At 43.9% G+C, this 16,125-nt stretch overlaps 1 protein-coding gene across 2 annotated transcripts in view; it reads left to right on the top strand.

Annotated features, from left to right (window-relative positions):
* The window catches only part of AOAH (acyloxyacyl hydrolase), a 228,933-nt gene that overhangs the window by 157,688 nt on the left and 55,120 nt on the right, over positions 1-16,125 (top strand). For both annotated transcript variants that reach the window (XR_014782173.1, XM_084796996.1), the window contains exons 14-19: positions 2,101-2,137; positions 2,901-2,975; positions 6,673-6,845; positions 10,473-10,531; positions 10,842-10,901; positions 12,877-12,973. Coding sequence is in view for 1 of the 2 variants with exons in the window: in XM_084796996.1 (XP_084653122.1) it covers positions 2,101-2,137; positions 2,901-2,975; positions 6,673-6,845; positions 10,473-10,531; positions 10,842-10,901; positions 12,877-12,973 (501 nt within the window). In the remaining variant the exon portion in view is untranslated. The remainder of the gene's footprint in view (positions 1-2,100; positions 2,138-2,900; positions 2,976-6,672; positions 6,846-10,472; positions 10,532-10,841; positions 10,902-12,876; positions 12,974-16,125) is intronic.

Here is a 16,125-nt window from a genome sequence, read left to right as displayed (position 1 = left end):
TTCTGAATCCCCAACAATTTATGACCATGGCTTGTTTACTAACATTGGGTTTCCAAAGAACAGGGCTCTGTCTTTTCCATTCACTGATCTATACCTAGAACCAATTACAACACCTAACTTAGTAAACACTCAGTATGTTTTAATTTATGAAGGCTTTTTCTAGTTGTATTTAAATATTTTCCTTCTCTTTCCATGGCAATATTTGGGACCTACGATAGGGCACTACAAGTAACAGGTCCACTTAGAAAACAACCAAAATTATTTTCCAAGTTGAGGGCATGCACAGAATATGAGGTACTTGCTGGTATGGTCAGCGCCAAGCCAGCGGTGGGAACATGTGTTGAAATTCAGTTAGGGGGGCTAACTGAGGCTGAGGTCATGCGACCTTCTCCTCGTCTGATATGATGCACCCTATTTAAAGGATACCACAGACAGTCTTTAAAGGCCAACATGGACTTTTCTAGTCTTAACTGGGAACATGTAGGTTCTCCATTGGGTCGCCTTAATAAATAAATAAAATTCCTCTATTCCAGGGTCAAGCTTTTTCATTTCTGTGAAATTGTACTTGCAGAGTACAAAACATTTAAGTTCTTTAAACATTTGCCTTGCTCTTCCATGTTCCTCAGGCAAGGTGCTATCTTTGTTGCTTATTCTTGCCAGCTGCCATTGCTGTAGTGTTCTCTCCAATGACAGACACATCAGTAGTGAGCATCTGGGAGACATCTTCAGAGGAGAACAGTACATCCTGGAAAGGAGAAAGACTTGGAGCTGAGTCTAACCAAAAAAATAGCAGAGACAAAAGAAACAAGAATATGAGAAAGTAGAGAAGGAAAGACACAACTATTTAGGTAACTTTATTAAAACTGAGATTCCATGAGGAAATAAAGAGGATGAAAAATACAAGGACTTTGGAGCAAAGAGATTTCTGTACAAGAAAAAAATAGACATTCAAGGAAAGAATAAGTAATTCCTTGTTTCTTTTTGTGGTTACTTTTGGTTTCATTAGGTTGCTTGTTTGTTTGTTTGTTTGTTGTTTTGAGACAGGATCTAACTATAAAGGCCAGGCTGGCCTTGAACTCTCCATCCTCTGCCTCCAGGATGCTGGTATATTACAGGTGACCTCCACCCGCAGCTGTAGATGCTTTTTTCAATCTGCTATGACTACTTCTAACTGGTCTGCAGTCCTTGTCCAGAGTAGTCAAAAGGGACGTAGTGTTGCCAGTGGGGAGGGACAGCCCATCTAGCAAGCTTTGACAGCTTTTCAGTCTTGTTCTCCTAAAGCTCTGTGGGGCTCACTGCACATCTAATTCCCAGATGGACTTATGGTTGGCTGGACCTTTTGTTTTAGGACAAAATAATGTTTGAATTTTTGTTGACTTTTATATAGCATTAAGAAAAAAAATTAAAGAATAATAATGACCCTTTTTGATTCATTATTATTCTGAAAATGAGAGATTAGGAGTCTTGGATTCAAACTGAATAAAGGGCCCAGCAGATATGTGAGCCACTGAAGGACACCAACGGCACTGGGCTGGCAGGAGATTGTACATTTCTTCCCTGTAGAAGACAAGAGAGAGCAATTGACTGTCCAGAGAGAGTCTCAACCTTCAGGACTCAGCGTTCTGAATGCAAGAGCCTTAAATGGGGACCCCCGGAAAATGTCTCTCCCAAGAATCCATTTCTCTGTCTCTCTGATCCATAGTTTGTGGGGTCCTTTGTCTCTTTGGAGACATATAGATACTTTTCCTTACATCTGCAAATCATTTTACTCATCTGTGGCATCCCACCAATTCAAAGGGTTTTGGGTTATGTTAGTACAATGCTAAGTAAGAAGGAAAGCCCTGAAAGTGAGTTCCAAGATAAAACACCACTCACAAGAAAAAACAAATCACCAGAAACAAGCAACCACCATCAGCCGTGTGGTCTGGACAGCCTCTGATGGCCGAACAGTGGGACCACTCATGTGAATTCAGCCAATCAGACTCTCACGTCAACGGTGTCACTGAAACTTGCTAACAATTCTTTTCATTTCTTTTTTTTTTTCTGGAAATTGGTTTATTTATTTTTTTAACAATTATTTTCTTAATCCTAATTATTCAGGTGCATCTTCCAGAAATCTGAAGAATTTTATAGAAAGGTAAATGGAAGATAGATTTTAAAAACTGTTTTAAAAAGTTTAAAAAACTGTTTAAAAAACTACTTTTGAGAGGACTGAAGAGTCATCTGTCCCCCATCATCATGTCCCTTGCACATCAGTTGTTTGTTAGTCACAAGCTGAACACTGGACATCTTCTTCTTGGGCTTTTGGAAAGTGATTGGTTTGTGTACCTTCTCAGAGGATTATAAAATGAATCTGAATTGAGTAAAATTTAATTCCGAAAGAAGTAACTGTAAAAACATAATGATTACAGCATAATCTGGCTTTATAAATAATAAAAACATTGTTGAGGGTTTTTTGTTTTTGTTTTTGAGACAGAGCCTTACACTGTAGCCTCCAGAGCTAATATGTCACCCAGACCCATCTCAAACTCATAATATCCTCCTACCTACCATAGTCTCCCAAGAGCTGAGGTATCATGCTTGGAAAGGTAGTATTTTTTGTGTCTATTTGGGTATTAAAATTCAGATGTGAGGCTGTAGTGTCCTGCGCAGAAGCCTCAGGAAGCTCTTGCCTCTGTGAATTGAGAAGGCCTCACAGCTCTGAGGATTTCCTATGAAACTGGGCATAAGTCATTTATCTAGCTCACCTATGCTTGTGGATAATAAGTGCTGTGAATGATGCTAAGAATATGGTGGTGGGTCCATTTAGCTGGTGCTTGAGGCTACTTTTCAATATTAAACTTTGACATGTGATTTCCTAATGGAAAATTGAATTGAGATTATGCCTTATGTTTTCTCAGCTTGGCTAGGAACCAGGCATTGGACTATCCAGCCATTGTTATATATGCCATGGTTGGAAATGACGTCTGCAGTGGGTAAGTCATTGAGAAAGATGAGAACAACACTAAGAAGATGATAATGGGCCTATTGACCTGGGATTTCACTCTGGCTTTCTCTCTCTTCCACTCTCTACCCCGGTCTACTCTACCATAATGTGCAGATGTCAAATAAGTTTCTCTAAGAAGGAAGTCATGGGCATGGACATCAATAAGAACCACCTATGAAACTGAAAAACTGAATCTGACCACTAAGCTCTCAATTCTGACATCACAGCAAAAGCGTATGCTAGGAACAACCATGGACTATATCACAAGAAATGTGCGTCACCTAGTTGCAAGACTTAGAACCCACCACAGTCACCCCACAAGAACCATGTCACACTCATACGCTAACAGCCATGTGCAGAGAAGACAGCATAGACTTGCATTCGGAACGAAACTACACATAACTCACATTCAGTCTTACTTATTCAGATGGCCCAGAGTAAAAGTGGTTTTGCTAAACTACAGAATTAGTGTTAGTTCCCTTCAACCTTTGGAAACATGTATCAAAATCCATGTGCACCATTAAAACTATGCTGTGTGTGGGCATCTGGTCTGTGGTTGTGGCCAAAGGGTAAACAAAAGGTGAGACAAGGTCTGGAACAGCTCTTGGTGGCCATGTACCCAGGGTTTTAGTAAAACAGGAAAGATACCAAGAAAGGGTATAAGACCTGCTCAAGGTAGCATCATTGGTTATTGGCCAGCTGGAGGTCTCCCTGCTCCCACACCCTCCCCTTGCCTTACCCATCCACTGAGCTTCCCAAGCCTGTGCTGAGAACCAAGTCCAACAGAAGTAAGCTCATTTGCTCCCATCAGACTCTAAATAAAGAGCAGATAAATCAGTTCAAGGTGGGACATGCCACTCAATGAGCCATCGTTGCTCATGGGTCAGTCCCTACCTAGGTCCCTCCCAAAGAGGCAAGTATGACTGTCTGCTTGCTACAGACGAGGAAACTGAGGCTCACAAAGTAAAGGAATTTGTTCTACTGCCATTGCGTAGCAAAGAAGGAACTGTAGAATCTCTAAGTTCCATCTTATTTCCCTGGCTCACGCTGGTCTTCCTTATGTACTATTATTCATTCACTTTCTTAAAGCAAGTGTTGAGCACCTCCAAAGAGCCAAGTACAATGTCAGGCTTTAGGATCCAACGATAGAAGGGCCAAGTCCCTGATATCAGGGAATTTACAACAGAGAAGCAGATGTGGCTTCCAGCCTTCACTACAAAAGAGAACAAGCTTTGGTCCAGCCAAATAATATCCTTTTAGTCCCTGCATCAGGTTCTGCTGGGCGCAGAGCGCAAACAGGTTTACAGCAGACAGAGCGTGCCTGCAGAGAGCTTCACCCGCCAAAAGTCAGAGCACTGAGGCTGTGTTTTTCTTTCCAACCCAATCCCACTTTCTTTCTTCCAAAGAGCCAAAAGTTAGACACATCAGCTAGAGATCCCTGCCTAACCCCTCCCCCACCCCACCAGGGCTCTATCTGGGCAGAGAAGCAGCAAGCATTTGGATCAATGAGGAGAGTTGGCAGTGGGGGCTGTCCCTGCAGTGCCCACTTTGAGGTGTCCTGTGGAGGGGTTAGAAAAATAAAGACGGATGGCAGAACATCAAGGTGGAACGGACATCCCAGAATGAGCAAAGGGGTTCCATACACAGCCCCAGCCAGAGGGTTACATGAAAGATCTGTCCAGGAACACATTTCAGGAGTTTGGTTTGTTTGTTTTTTTACACCTGTAACATTTTTTATAATGTTCCACCTGTTGTTGAAATAATGCAGCCACCTCCTTGGAGATCAGAAAGCAGAAAACACAGAAGCTGTTACCTGTCTGGAAATCTGAAAAGGAAATGCACCTGCCCTATTCTTCTCAAACTGCCTGAAGTTTTATTTCCTTTTTTCTTGGTTGGAGAAGAACACATTAGTTATTATGGAGACAGGCATTCAGGATGGCAGCCATTGACTCAATTTCCTGATTCTGTCAAAATTCATATAATAATTAAGGGTGGGTTTTGTAGGGTTTTGCTTATCAAAACAAAACAAAACAAAACAAAACAAAAAAAGAAATAATGCAGCCACATGTCTCTCAGTTCTCTAACTGCATGTGGCCACTTAAAAGTATTTGGGTAATTCCTTGGGCCAACTTATGTGATTATTATACTTATTGATTGCACAGGTCAAGCCATTTCTGCATCTCTGGAATGAACCGAACTTGATCATAGTGATCACATTTTTCTGTGTGTTCTTAAATTTGGTTTTCAAGTATTTGTTGAGACTATTTTCACCTTTCTTTTTTGGGGAGATGCTTATCTAGGTTGTAATGGATTCATTAAAAAGAGCTTGGAAGTGTTGTCTTTTACTATTTTATGGAATCATTTGAGAATTATTGATGTGTGATTTTTCCTTACGTGTCTTGGACTTTTCTTTGTTGGGCAGCTTTCTCCTGCTGCTACAAGATTATTGGTTATACATCTGTTTAAATGATTTGTGTCATCTTGGTTTAACTTTGATAGGTCATATGTATCTAGAAATCTATCCACTTCTTTTAGATTTTTTTTAATTTCATGAAATATAATCTCCAAGGTATATCCTCATGATTCTCTGGATTTCATTGGTATCTGTTGTAATAACTCTCTTTTCATTTCTAGTTTATCAATTTGGATCTCCTCTTTCTATGTTTCTCCTAGTTTGGCTAAGAGTTTGATCTTGTTTATTTTGTCAAAGAACCAAATCTGTGTTTCAATGATTTGTTGTGGTTTCTGTTTGTTATTTCTGTCTTGATCTAATTATTTCTATTCTCTTACTGTATTTGGTTTGGCTTGTTTTCTTTTTCCAAAGCCTAAAGATACATCATTAAGTTACTTATTTGTAATTACTCTGTTTTTTGATATGCTCTACAGAGCACAACTACCAAACAGAGAACAAAAGTGGTGTGAAATGTGATTATTGGTAAAAAAAAACTGCTGCAAGAATAAGCAGAGAATGTTAGTCTATCAGAACAATGATGAAAGCCCAAACTTAGTACAAAAACTGAGAATAAAGGGTAAGATAGTGTACACATAAAATAGCATCATCCCTCAGGGATGCTCTGCCTCCCTACTGTGGTCTGTGTGTACTTTTAAAGAAGCAAATGTTAGATTTCAAATATCCAAACAAGTCTTAAGTAATGCCAGACCCTCTCCAATAGCTGTGAATCAGGATAGATGAGTTTATACTCCAAAGGAAAAACAAAAACAAAGCCTTTTAGTAGTATTAAGCTACAAAATTTTACTTCTTGATGCACTCACTGCATGTTCTTCAGAATATGAGTCTCTCTCTCTCTCTCTCTCTCTCTCTCTCTCTCTCTCTCTCTCTCTTCTTCTTCTTCTTCTTCTTCTTCTTCTTCTTCTTCTTCTTCTTCTTCTTCTTCTTCTCCCCTCCCCTTTTCCCCCTTTCGCCAAACTCAAACTGGTGACACATCTTTGAAGCACTGCTTACACCACCAATATAATCAATGAACATTCCAGACGCTCTTATAGCATCAGTTATATGCGTGGCTTACTAGAACACAACGGAGTCAGTAAATGCAGGCTGACTGTGTGCCAGAAAGGTAGGAAGTCATGCGTAGTTTGCAGAATAGTACCAATGACTAATACATGCAGTGTGTTTTGTATGTGACAATCCTAATAACTGAGATACTTTGTGTTTCTTCCACCAATAGAAAAGCAGACACAGTACAAGAAATGACCACTCCTGAACAAATGTACTACAACGTCATGCAGACTCTGAATCATCTGAATTCCCACCTGCCCAATGGCAGCCATGTTATTTTATATGGCTTACCGGATGGATCTTTTCTCTGGGATAGTTTGCACAACCAATACCATCCTCTAGGTATGTTATGATTACCGATTATTTCCCTTGTTAACTATGTGTGCATGTGCAGATGTGTGTGCAGTGCATACATATGATGTTCAGAATGTGAAAGTATGATGTGTGATGTTTTTGATATATATGTATGATGCGTGTAATGTGACTTATAAGTATATATGATATTATATGCTGCAGAAATCCAAAGTAGTAAAATTTACGCTACCAAGGATTCACTAATAGCTTGCTTAGGAAATATTAAGCTATAAAAAGTAGAACTTAACTAAAGAATAGCCACTGCCAATAAGCCTGGAAGACAAGTAGGATACTCACCAGGCTTGTTAAAAACTGTGAGAAAGAAAATTTGTACCATAATTGAATTTTAGGGATGCTGAGTTTTACTTCCAATTAAGGCTCCATTCCATTTAAAAAAAAATATATGACCCTGACTTGAGGCCAGCCACTGGGCCCATATCAAAAACCATGCCTCCATCCTCACGGGGTCAACACAAGATCACGGCCACCATTAAGTCCTGGCCTGCCATTAAGCCCCATGTACTCTTATCAGGAGAAGCATCATTCCTGCAGGTGAGCAAGATGGACCTGGGTGACAGCTGTTCCAAAGGACAACACCAGTGAACTGAAGAAATAATTCTGACAACTTCTTTGCTGTAAATCTCCCATATGTCCAAGCGACAAGATTTGTAGTCTCCCAGCTCTGTATAAACTGTGCAGAGTGCAACCCGGGGCTGGAACCTAAAAGAGAGTTAAGGATAATTTAAGAGACTCCTACATGCACTGTATCTGGCCAAGGTATATATAAATTATTAAAAACTTCCTCTTTATGGATGGCTCCTCTGAGCCTTTAGCCAGAGCATCGCCTTGAGGACAGAACATCTATGGACTTTTTATTTTTCCTCCTCCTCCTCCTCCTCCTCCTCCTCCTCCTCCTCCTCATTTTCTCCTCCCCTCCTCCTTTTCTTCCTGTAGCTCCTGGTTAAGCCAACTCCCCTATCTCCCTTAGGCAATTCCACCCTCAGTCACATGAGAGGGGAAAAGTAGAATATCTATATTCAGACTCCCATCCATTTAAGATAAAGTCATTTGATCCATGAAAGTATATTGCAAATATTACGCCAGCAAAGCACTGGCCTGGCCTAAGGAGAGCATAGCTTCCCTGCTCCGTAAGGTTCCATAAGAACCCTGACTTTCTCATGCTAAGAGAAGGTTGGCAAGAAGGAGCAGGTGTCCGCCTAGTCTATTCCATCACACCAGCAGTAACATGATTTGGAGTTCCCCGGGTATCAAATCAAGCAAAGCTTGAAGAGGGAAAGGGGCAGTGCACTGTCACTCACTGCTGTTGGGCTGTGCACTGTCACTCACTGCTGTTGGGCGGTGCACTGTCACTCACTGCTGTTAGCCTCCTCTTACTATGCAGAATAAGAAGACAAAGGAGGATACACATTAGTGCCAGCCCAGCTGCCTAAATTCTTCTATGAGGCCTAATAGAATGGGATGGGATTTAAAAATAAAACAAAACACACCAAAATCCAACCGACCAGCCAAACAGACACCTCAGCCAGGAAGAGAAGGTAGAGGAAGGGAAGGCTACAGATCAAAGAGCAGACAGCCCAGTCGCTGGGGCACATGGAAGACCCAGGATGGGGCTGAAGGTATCTGTCATTGCAAATGAGCTGAGTGGGCCAGAGATGGACAAAGACATAACAAAAAAGAGAACAAGTGAGGCTGGGAGGAAGCAAAAACAAAAAATAAGTGAGAAGCCCCAGTGAGAACCCTCAGTGGGTAGATGCAGGAACATGGGGGGAGATGGGGTTCAGGGTCCATGCCAAGCCCATGCAATGAAAGCAAGGACAGAAGCCATTGGCTTTGGATTTAGCTCAAGTGAAGATGCCAAAGAGAGACCTCATGGATCTCTATGACTTTACTGGCAATAGTAGCCCATTGCCTTCTAGAATTGACCTCACCACACTAGGAGATGGAGTGTGTTTCCTCCACGAATGGTAAGTCAACTCTACTTTTCTGTGTAACTTATCTCAGGTATGAGTGCAGCGCAGGGCTCTGTTTCATTACCTGCAATCTTTTTCTTTACTTTGAGATGCTCTAATAGCCTCTTTAATTTTGAGGGCATGAGAAGTGTTTAGTGGACACAGAGTCGGCTGTTCATCCTGGAGATTGGTGGGGGAGCTGACTTTTATGTCAGACATAGCACAAAAACTAACTGATGTGGGGTAGATAGACTGGAAAGGGGGGAGGGGCAGCCTTGGAGGAAAGAGGACATCTCGGGGTCTACAGTTGGTGCTCCAAAGCTTTCTGCATGGCCTCCAGGGCATAAGAGTTTTCACCGCTGTGACATAATACCTCGGGCGAATATTCTACAGAAAGAATTGTCTGTTTGGGCTCATTGTGCAGAAGATTCAGGCCCTAGTGCTCGGTCCCATGTCCTTCTGCAGATGCCACAGCAATGGAGGTGTGTGGAGGAGCTGGGGTTTCTTTTGCTGATGGCTAGCTAACAGGGAGCAGACAGAAAGGGGGAACTGGAAACCAGGTATAACCTTTAATGGTGCAGTCTGAATGACCTACTTCCTCCAGCTAAGAGTAAGACGGCCAAGGAAACAATTGTTTCAGACGTGGGATTGGGAAGATCTCATATACAAATTACAATAGTCTATGCAACATCCCTCTTTCTTCTTATGCACCTTTAACCTGAATCAATAAATAACCATAAAATATATTTCCTAACTAGGACTCAGTAAGAAAACCACAGAAGAGCTCTTAGTTCACTGTCATCAAGAGAGACAAATGTCTGCTGGCATCCTCATCCCACCAGGTGGTACTGAGCCACCTCTGCCGCCATATTTGAATGGCTTTGGTTCAGAGTTTCAGGCACTTTAATGACACTTCCTCAGCATGGAACAATGGGGTCAGTCTAAGTGTTTCACAAGCCCAGACAGAAGGGTTCCCACCTTAAATGGGGCCTCACAGAAACTTGAGATTTCATGGCATTACCAAGAAGAAGGTGTTGCCTGGTGACATGGTGTGGTCCATTTGGGCTGTAGGAAACTCTACCCCTTTCTCTGGAGAGTAGATGAGGCCAGTGCTCCATTTTATTGCAAATAAAAAATAAACCATGTAATTAAAAATATATTTCAATTTTGAAAACAGGAAAAATATAAAAGTCTACAAAGAACAGCTTCAAAAATTGAGCCATAGCCAGTTGTGATAATACACATTGGTAGGCTCTGCTGAAGAGACAGAGGCAGAAGGATAACAAGTTTGGGGCTTGAACTCCATCTTTGGGGCCTAAGAGCATTGGCTGCACAGGTTTGAGAGGCTGAGTTCAAATCAGCTGCACACACACCTGTAATTACAGTGCTGTGCGGGACAAGACCTCTGGTGCCAGCTGCCAGCCAGCCTAGCTTACCAGATACAGACCACATGGGCACAGATTCCTTAGGGTCCCTTCCTAACGTGGGCTCAGACAGAAGTAAAATACAGGCATTCCTCAAAGCTCTGCTGAATGACAAAATCAAATCGGGACAAATGCCACCATCAGAAAAGGAGGGCCACTCACAAATGTCTCTGAGCATTGCCAGTTGATTCTATATGACATATCAGACCTCTGTTTTCCAGGCCAGCTAAATCACGATGTGACCTATGCACAGTTCTTCTCCTTCCTGAGCTGCCTGCAGGTGAACCCGGGGCTCTTCTCCATGGCCTTATCAATCACACATACATACATACGTACGTACATACATACATACATACATACACATACATACATATGTACGTACGTACACACTCACAAAGACTCACATTCATACACATACATGCTTATACACACACATACTCACACACTCATACATTCACACTTATGCACACACTCACACATACACTCCCACTCATAAACACACACTCATGGACACACATGAACGAGCATGTGTATACCCGTCTTACTACAGCTATGCCTCTTTAATCTAAGTGCTCTTTACCCTCTCTCAGGTCAGTCCCTGCAATGGCTGGATGTCTTCCAACAAGACCCTCCGGACTCTCACTTCAGAGGTAGCGCCATTGCAAACCCTGTCCCTATATTTGCAGCAGCCTTTCCCTCAGTCTCCAACTTGACAAATAACAAAATCTCATGTTTGGAAACCAGAAAAGCCAAAGGAATTTGTGTGTGTCCTGTCTGTCTCCAGCTCTTTCTATACCTACCTCTCTTACCATCCACCTGTGAGTGCACACGTTTCTCATACATGAACACATACACACACAACTTGTCAGTGACCTGAGGTAGTGAACTAGGGAGCTGAGGAAGGTAAACCTTATCTGTGACCGGTCACTCAGATAGGATCACCTCACATGTCTAAAAAAATCCATTTCCCAAACAAACTCTCTTATACTTTGTTCATAGGTGGTAAATAATCTTTAGAAAATATTATTGGAATATTTTTTGTTGTTGCTGCTGTTGTTTTGAGACAAACCTGGCTATATGACCCAGGCTTGCTTTGAACAAACACATAGATTTCAGGCATGACCCACCTCCTGCATATTTTGATAATAAAATTTTATTGCAAATAAAAAATTAAACCACGTAATTAAAAATATATTTCAATTTTGAAAACAGGAAAAATATAAAAATCTACAAAGAACAGCTTCAAAACTGAGCCGTAGCCAGTTGTGATAATACACATTGGTAGGCTCTGCTGAAGAGACAGAGGCAGAAGGATAACAAGTTTGGGGCTTGAACTCCATCTTTGGGGCCCAGGAAGATGTCTTAGTAGCTAAGAGCATTGGCTGCACAGGTTTGAGAGCCTGAGTTCAAATCAGCTGCACACACACCTGTAATTACAGTGCTGTGGGGGACAAGACCCCTGGTGCCGGCTGCCAGCCAGCCTAGCTCCAAGTTCAATATGAGAATCTGTCTTATAGTAATAAGGCAGAGAGTGACCAGTGGCTCCAACACTCTTCTCTGACCCAATGCTTGTGAATATAAAACACACACACACACACACACTCAAGCGTGGGAGATAGCTCCATCAGTCAGTGAAGTGCTTGCCATGTAATCATGAAAGCGTGAGTTCAATCCCCAGCATCCATGTGAGAAAACTGAGGCCGTGACATACACCTGTAATATTGGTGCTGGGGTGGCAGAGTCAGGAGAACCCCTGGGGTTCACTAGCCATCTAGACAACCGAATCCAGTGAACAAACCCAGGCCAGTGAAGATGCCTGTCTCTAAAACCAAAATGAATGGATCCTAAGCAGTAATATCACGGGCTGTCTTTTGGCTTCTAAACACATGTGCATATATACCTACAGACATGTGTGCACATTTACACACAGAGAAAAAAATCCTTGTACCAGTATGTGAGGGCCTGTTATCCCTCCCACAGGTAAGCATCTTGGGGTTTTACCTACTAGATTAAGGCTACACATACAGATTCCAATGTTCACAAATTGTTTCTCCACATTATAATGACACAACTATTTTTGCAGCATCCAGCATACGAATGTGGCGTGATTTATTCCATCCTTTTGTGTAGTTGAACACATGGTTGACTCCAGTTCTTCATCATGACGAACAGCGAGGTGTATGTGTTGTGTTGTCTCTATTTCCGATACACAAGCTCCTATAAGACATATTGGTGGCCATGCTCAGGATGTGTTCCACATTGCCAAGCTATTCGTCATTTAGACGACTAAATGACAAAACTAACCCATGTTCTCGTTCATTCACCCTCTGACACTCTGTAATGTCAAGGCTGTTCGTCTCATCTTTGTCGAGCTCATGCAGGAAAAGTAGATTCTTATAACTTTAATTTACACTGGCTTGATTTGTAATGAATAGTCACATTTTTCATGTTCCCTGGTCATTTGCACATGAATGCACCTTAATGTGCAGAGATGTGTTCTACCAATGGCTTAGAGAGAGTAAAGTGGAGTGGTGTGTGGGAAATCAATTTCTTTTTCTGCCTGAATTGTCTCATGAAAGTCAAAGTTGATGTTTCATGGAGTCCTCTGTCTCCCTTTGTATTCAGAGAGCAGCCCAACTCTCCAACGTACTGAAAAAAATTGCAACCACCAAGACATTCACCAACTTCAACCTTTTCTACATGGATTTTGTCTTCCATGAAAGTAAGTAGCTTGTTTTTTGTCTTGACAGTGGGCAAGCACAGAGGCCGCAGTGAGGGACTGTGCTACAAGACACACAGAGGACAGGAGGCAGGGTCACCCCTGCCTGCTGGACATGATAATTCTCAGCGCCAAGAAAAGGCAAAGCATGAGGCTTGTTCTGATAGGCTGAGACTCACGTCACCTCCTCACTCCACCATCTTTGCAAAGGCTCTGAAGCAGCAGGTCCAGTTGCCCATTAGGGAGAGTTTGGGCTGGAAGTCCATAGACTAATGAGATCACCCAACAATTCTTGCCATAATAGAAATGCCTTGCTTATGTGTGTGCTAAAACTAGAGGTGACAGAATGGAAGGGTAAGGCTGGTAGTCTACCTTGAATAAGCCTACACCCAAAACTAATAAAAATATCTTATGGAGAGGGAAAGGAAGGAAGGAAGGAAGGAAGGAAGGAAGGAAGGAAGGAAGAAAGAGGAAGGAAGGAAGGAAGGAAGGAAGGAAGGAAGGAAAGAAGGAAAAGGATGTCCTTTGAAAAGTAAACCCAAGGTGGCTCACACCTTAATCCCAGCACTCAGGGAGACAGACATAGGTGGATCTCTGAGAGTTCGAGGCCAGCATGGTCTACAAAGAGAGTCCAGGACAGCCGAGTCTACACAGAGAAATCCTGTCTCAAAAAGACAAACAAACAAACAAAAAAAGAAAGAAAGAAAGAAAGAAAAAGAAAAAGAAAAAAAAAGAAAAGTAAACCAATGTTCTAACCCTCAGGAAGAATATCTTTTTCTTTTATTGCATTCTGTCCAAACATGGGAGTCACTGACAAGTGGCCACACAAAATCAGGCTTGCTAACTGGAGCCATTGATTTATCCTTTACATCTTCACTCTCTTAAAAAAAAAAAAACTATTTATTGATTGTAAGCCTCCCAAGGTTCATTTTCATTGTTAAGCAATTTTTCTACATGAGAAAAGCCCCTGTTGATTGACTACCAGCTGAAATGATGCTAATGAAACGCTTCAGTGTGTGCATCAGAGTGAAGGTTTCTCATCTCTGTCCCTCACCCACAGCCCACAGCCCACAGCCTCACAGCCCACAGCCCACAGCCACACAATCACACAGCCCACAGCCCCACAGCCCCACAGCCCCACAGCCCACAGCCCACAGCCCCACAGCCCACAGCTCACAGCTCACACAGCCCCACAGCCCACAGCCCCACAGCCCACAGTCCCACAGCCCCACAGCCCACAGCCCACAGCCCACAGCCCCACAGCCCACAGCCCCACAGCCCACAGTCCCACAGCCCCACAGCCCCACAGCCCACAGCCCACAGCCCCACAGCCCACAGCCCCACAGCCCACAGCCCACAGCCCACAGCCCACAGCCCACAGCCCACAGCCCCACAGCCCACAGCCCCACAGCCCCACAGCCCACAGCCCACAGCCCCACAGCCCGCAGCCCGCAGCCCACAGCCCACAGCCCACAGCCCACAGCCTCACAGCCCACAGCCCCACAGCCCACAGCCCACAGCCCACAGCCCCACAGCCCCACAGCCCACAGCCCCACAGCCCACAGCCCACAGCCCACAGCCCACAGCCCACAGCCCCACAGCCCCACAGCCCACAGCCCCACAGCCCCACAGCCCACAGCCCACAGCCCCACAGCCCACAGCCCCACAGCCCACAGCCCACAGCCCACAGCCCCACAGCCCACAGCCCCACAGCCCACAGCCCCACAGCCCACAGCCCCACAGCCCCACAGCCCACAGCCCCACAGCCCACAGCCCCACAGCCCACAGCCCCACAGCCCACAGCCCACAGCCCCACAGCCCACAGCCCCACAGCCCACAGCCCCACAGCCCACAGCCCCACAGCCCACAGCCCACAGCCCACAGCCCCACAGCCCACAGCCCCACAGCCCGCAGCCCGCAGCCCACAGCTCACAGCTCACAGCTCACACAGCCCACAGCCCACAGCCCACAGCTCACAGCTCACAGCTCACACAGCCCCACAGCCCACAGCCCCACAGCCCACAGCCCACAGCCCACAGCCTCACAGCCCACAGCCCACAGCCCACAGCCCACAGCTCACAGCTCACACAGCCCACAGCCCACAGCCTCACAGCCCACAGCCCCACAGCCCCACAGCCCACAGCCCACAGCCCACAGCCCCACAGCCCACAGCTCACAGCTCACACAGCCCCACAGCCCACAGCTCACAGCTCACACAGCCCCACAGCCCACAGCCCCACAGTCCCACAGCCCCGCAGGCCCCAGCCCCGGCATCTGGAATGGAGCAGATGGCCATCATGAATTTATATTACCTGACACATTTTGCATTGTAGACCATAATACTTCAGGCCTGAACATCCTTTCAACAAGACTTATCTGTCTTTACTAGATTTCCTGCTTACATGACACACATCTCTCTCATGGGGAGAGACATTTTTGATCGATAACCTCTCATTAAAATGCAGAGTTAAAGACTTATTAATGAATACTTGGAGTAAACAAATGCACCACCAAGTGATCTTTGATCATTACCATCCTTAAATGTGAGTAAAGTTATTAAAAAATCTAATAATGTCTGACGTCCATGTGGGACATTTTTTATTGTCCAGAGTGATTTCTACAACTGTCATTCATTATCTCTGGTGCTGCAGACAACTCACCGGGTGTCTCTAGCCTCTCCAGTTGCAAACCTCAGAGAAGGGATTTCTTTTTCAATGTTTTTTATTAGCATACATTAATTACACATAATAATGGTTTCATTATGAAATTTCGAACACCCACATATTACATTCAAGCCATATTCACCTCCTGTTACCATCTCTTGCCCTCCCATGCCCAATTAATACTCATCCAATTCCCAGCTAGCCCCCCTCAACTTTCATATCTCTGTCTATATGGGGCACAATGAGGCTCATTCGGGTTAGTTACAGGTAGGTGGGAGGGAATTCATTCACAGGAACATAGCGCCTTACCATAGCTACACTACGGAAGAATTTGTCTTTGTCTTCTCCATCAACTACTTTCCACATGCAAGTACTAAGTGCCTTGCTTGGAAATTCCTATCAACAGTACAATACATTTCCTGTTTCATAATTCCTCTACCATTTTTTTTAAAACAAGAGGGAAGATACAGCTTTGCTGGCTTCCTCCTGTCC

Source organism: Acomys minous, assembly GCF_964271855.1.
Source record: "Acomys minous genome assembly, chromosome: 9".
NCBI classification, from domain to species: Eukaryota; Metazoa; Chordata; class Mammalia; order Rodentia; family Muridae; genus Acomys; species Acomys minous.
Note: the sequence above shows the minus strand (reverse complement) of the source record. Positions and strands in the feature narration are given on the sequence as shown.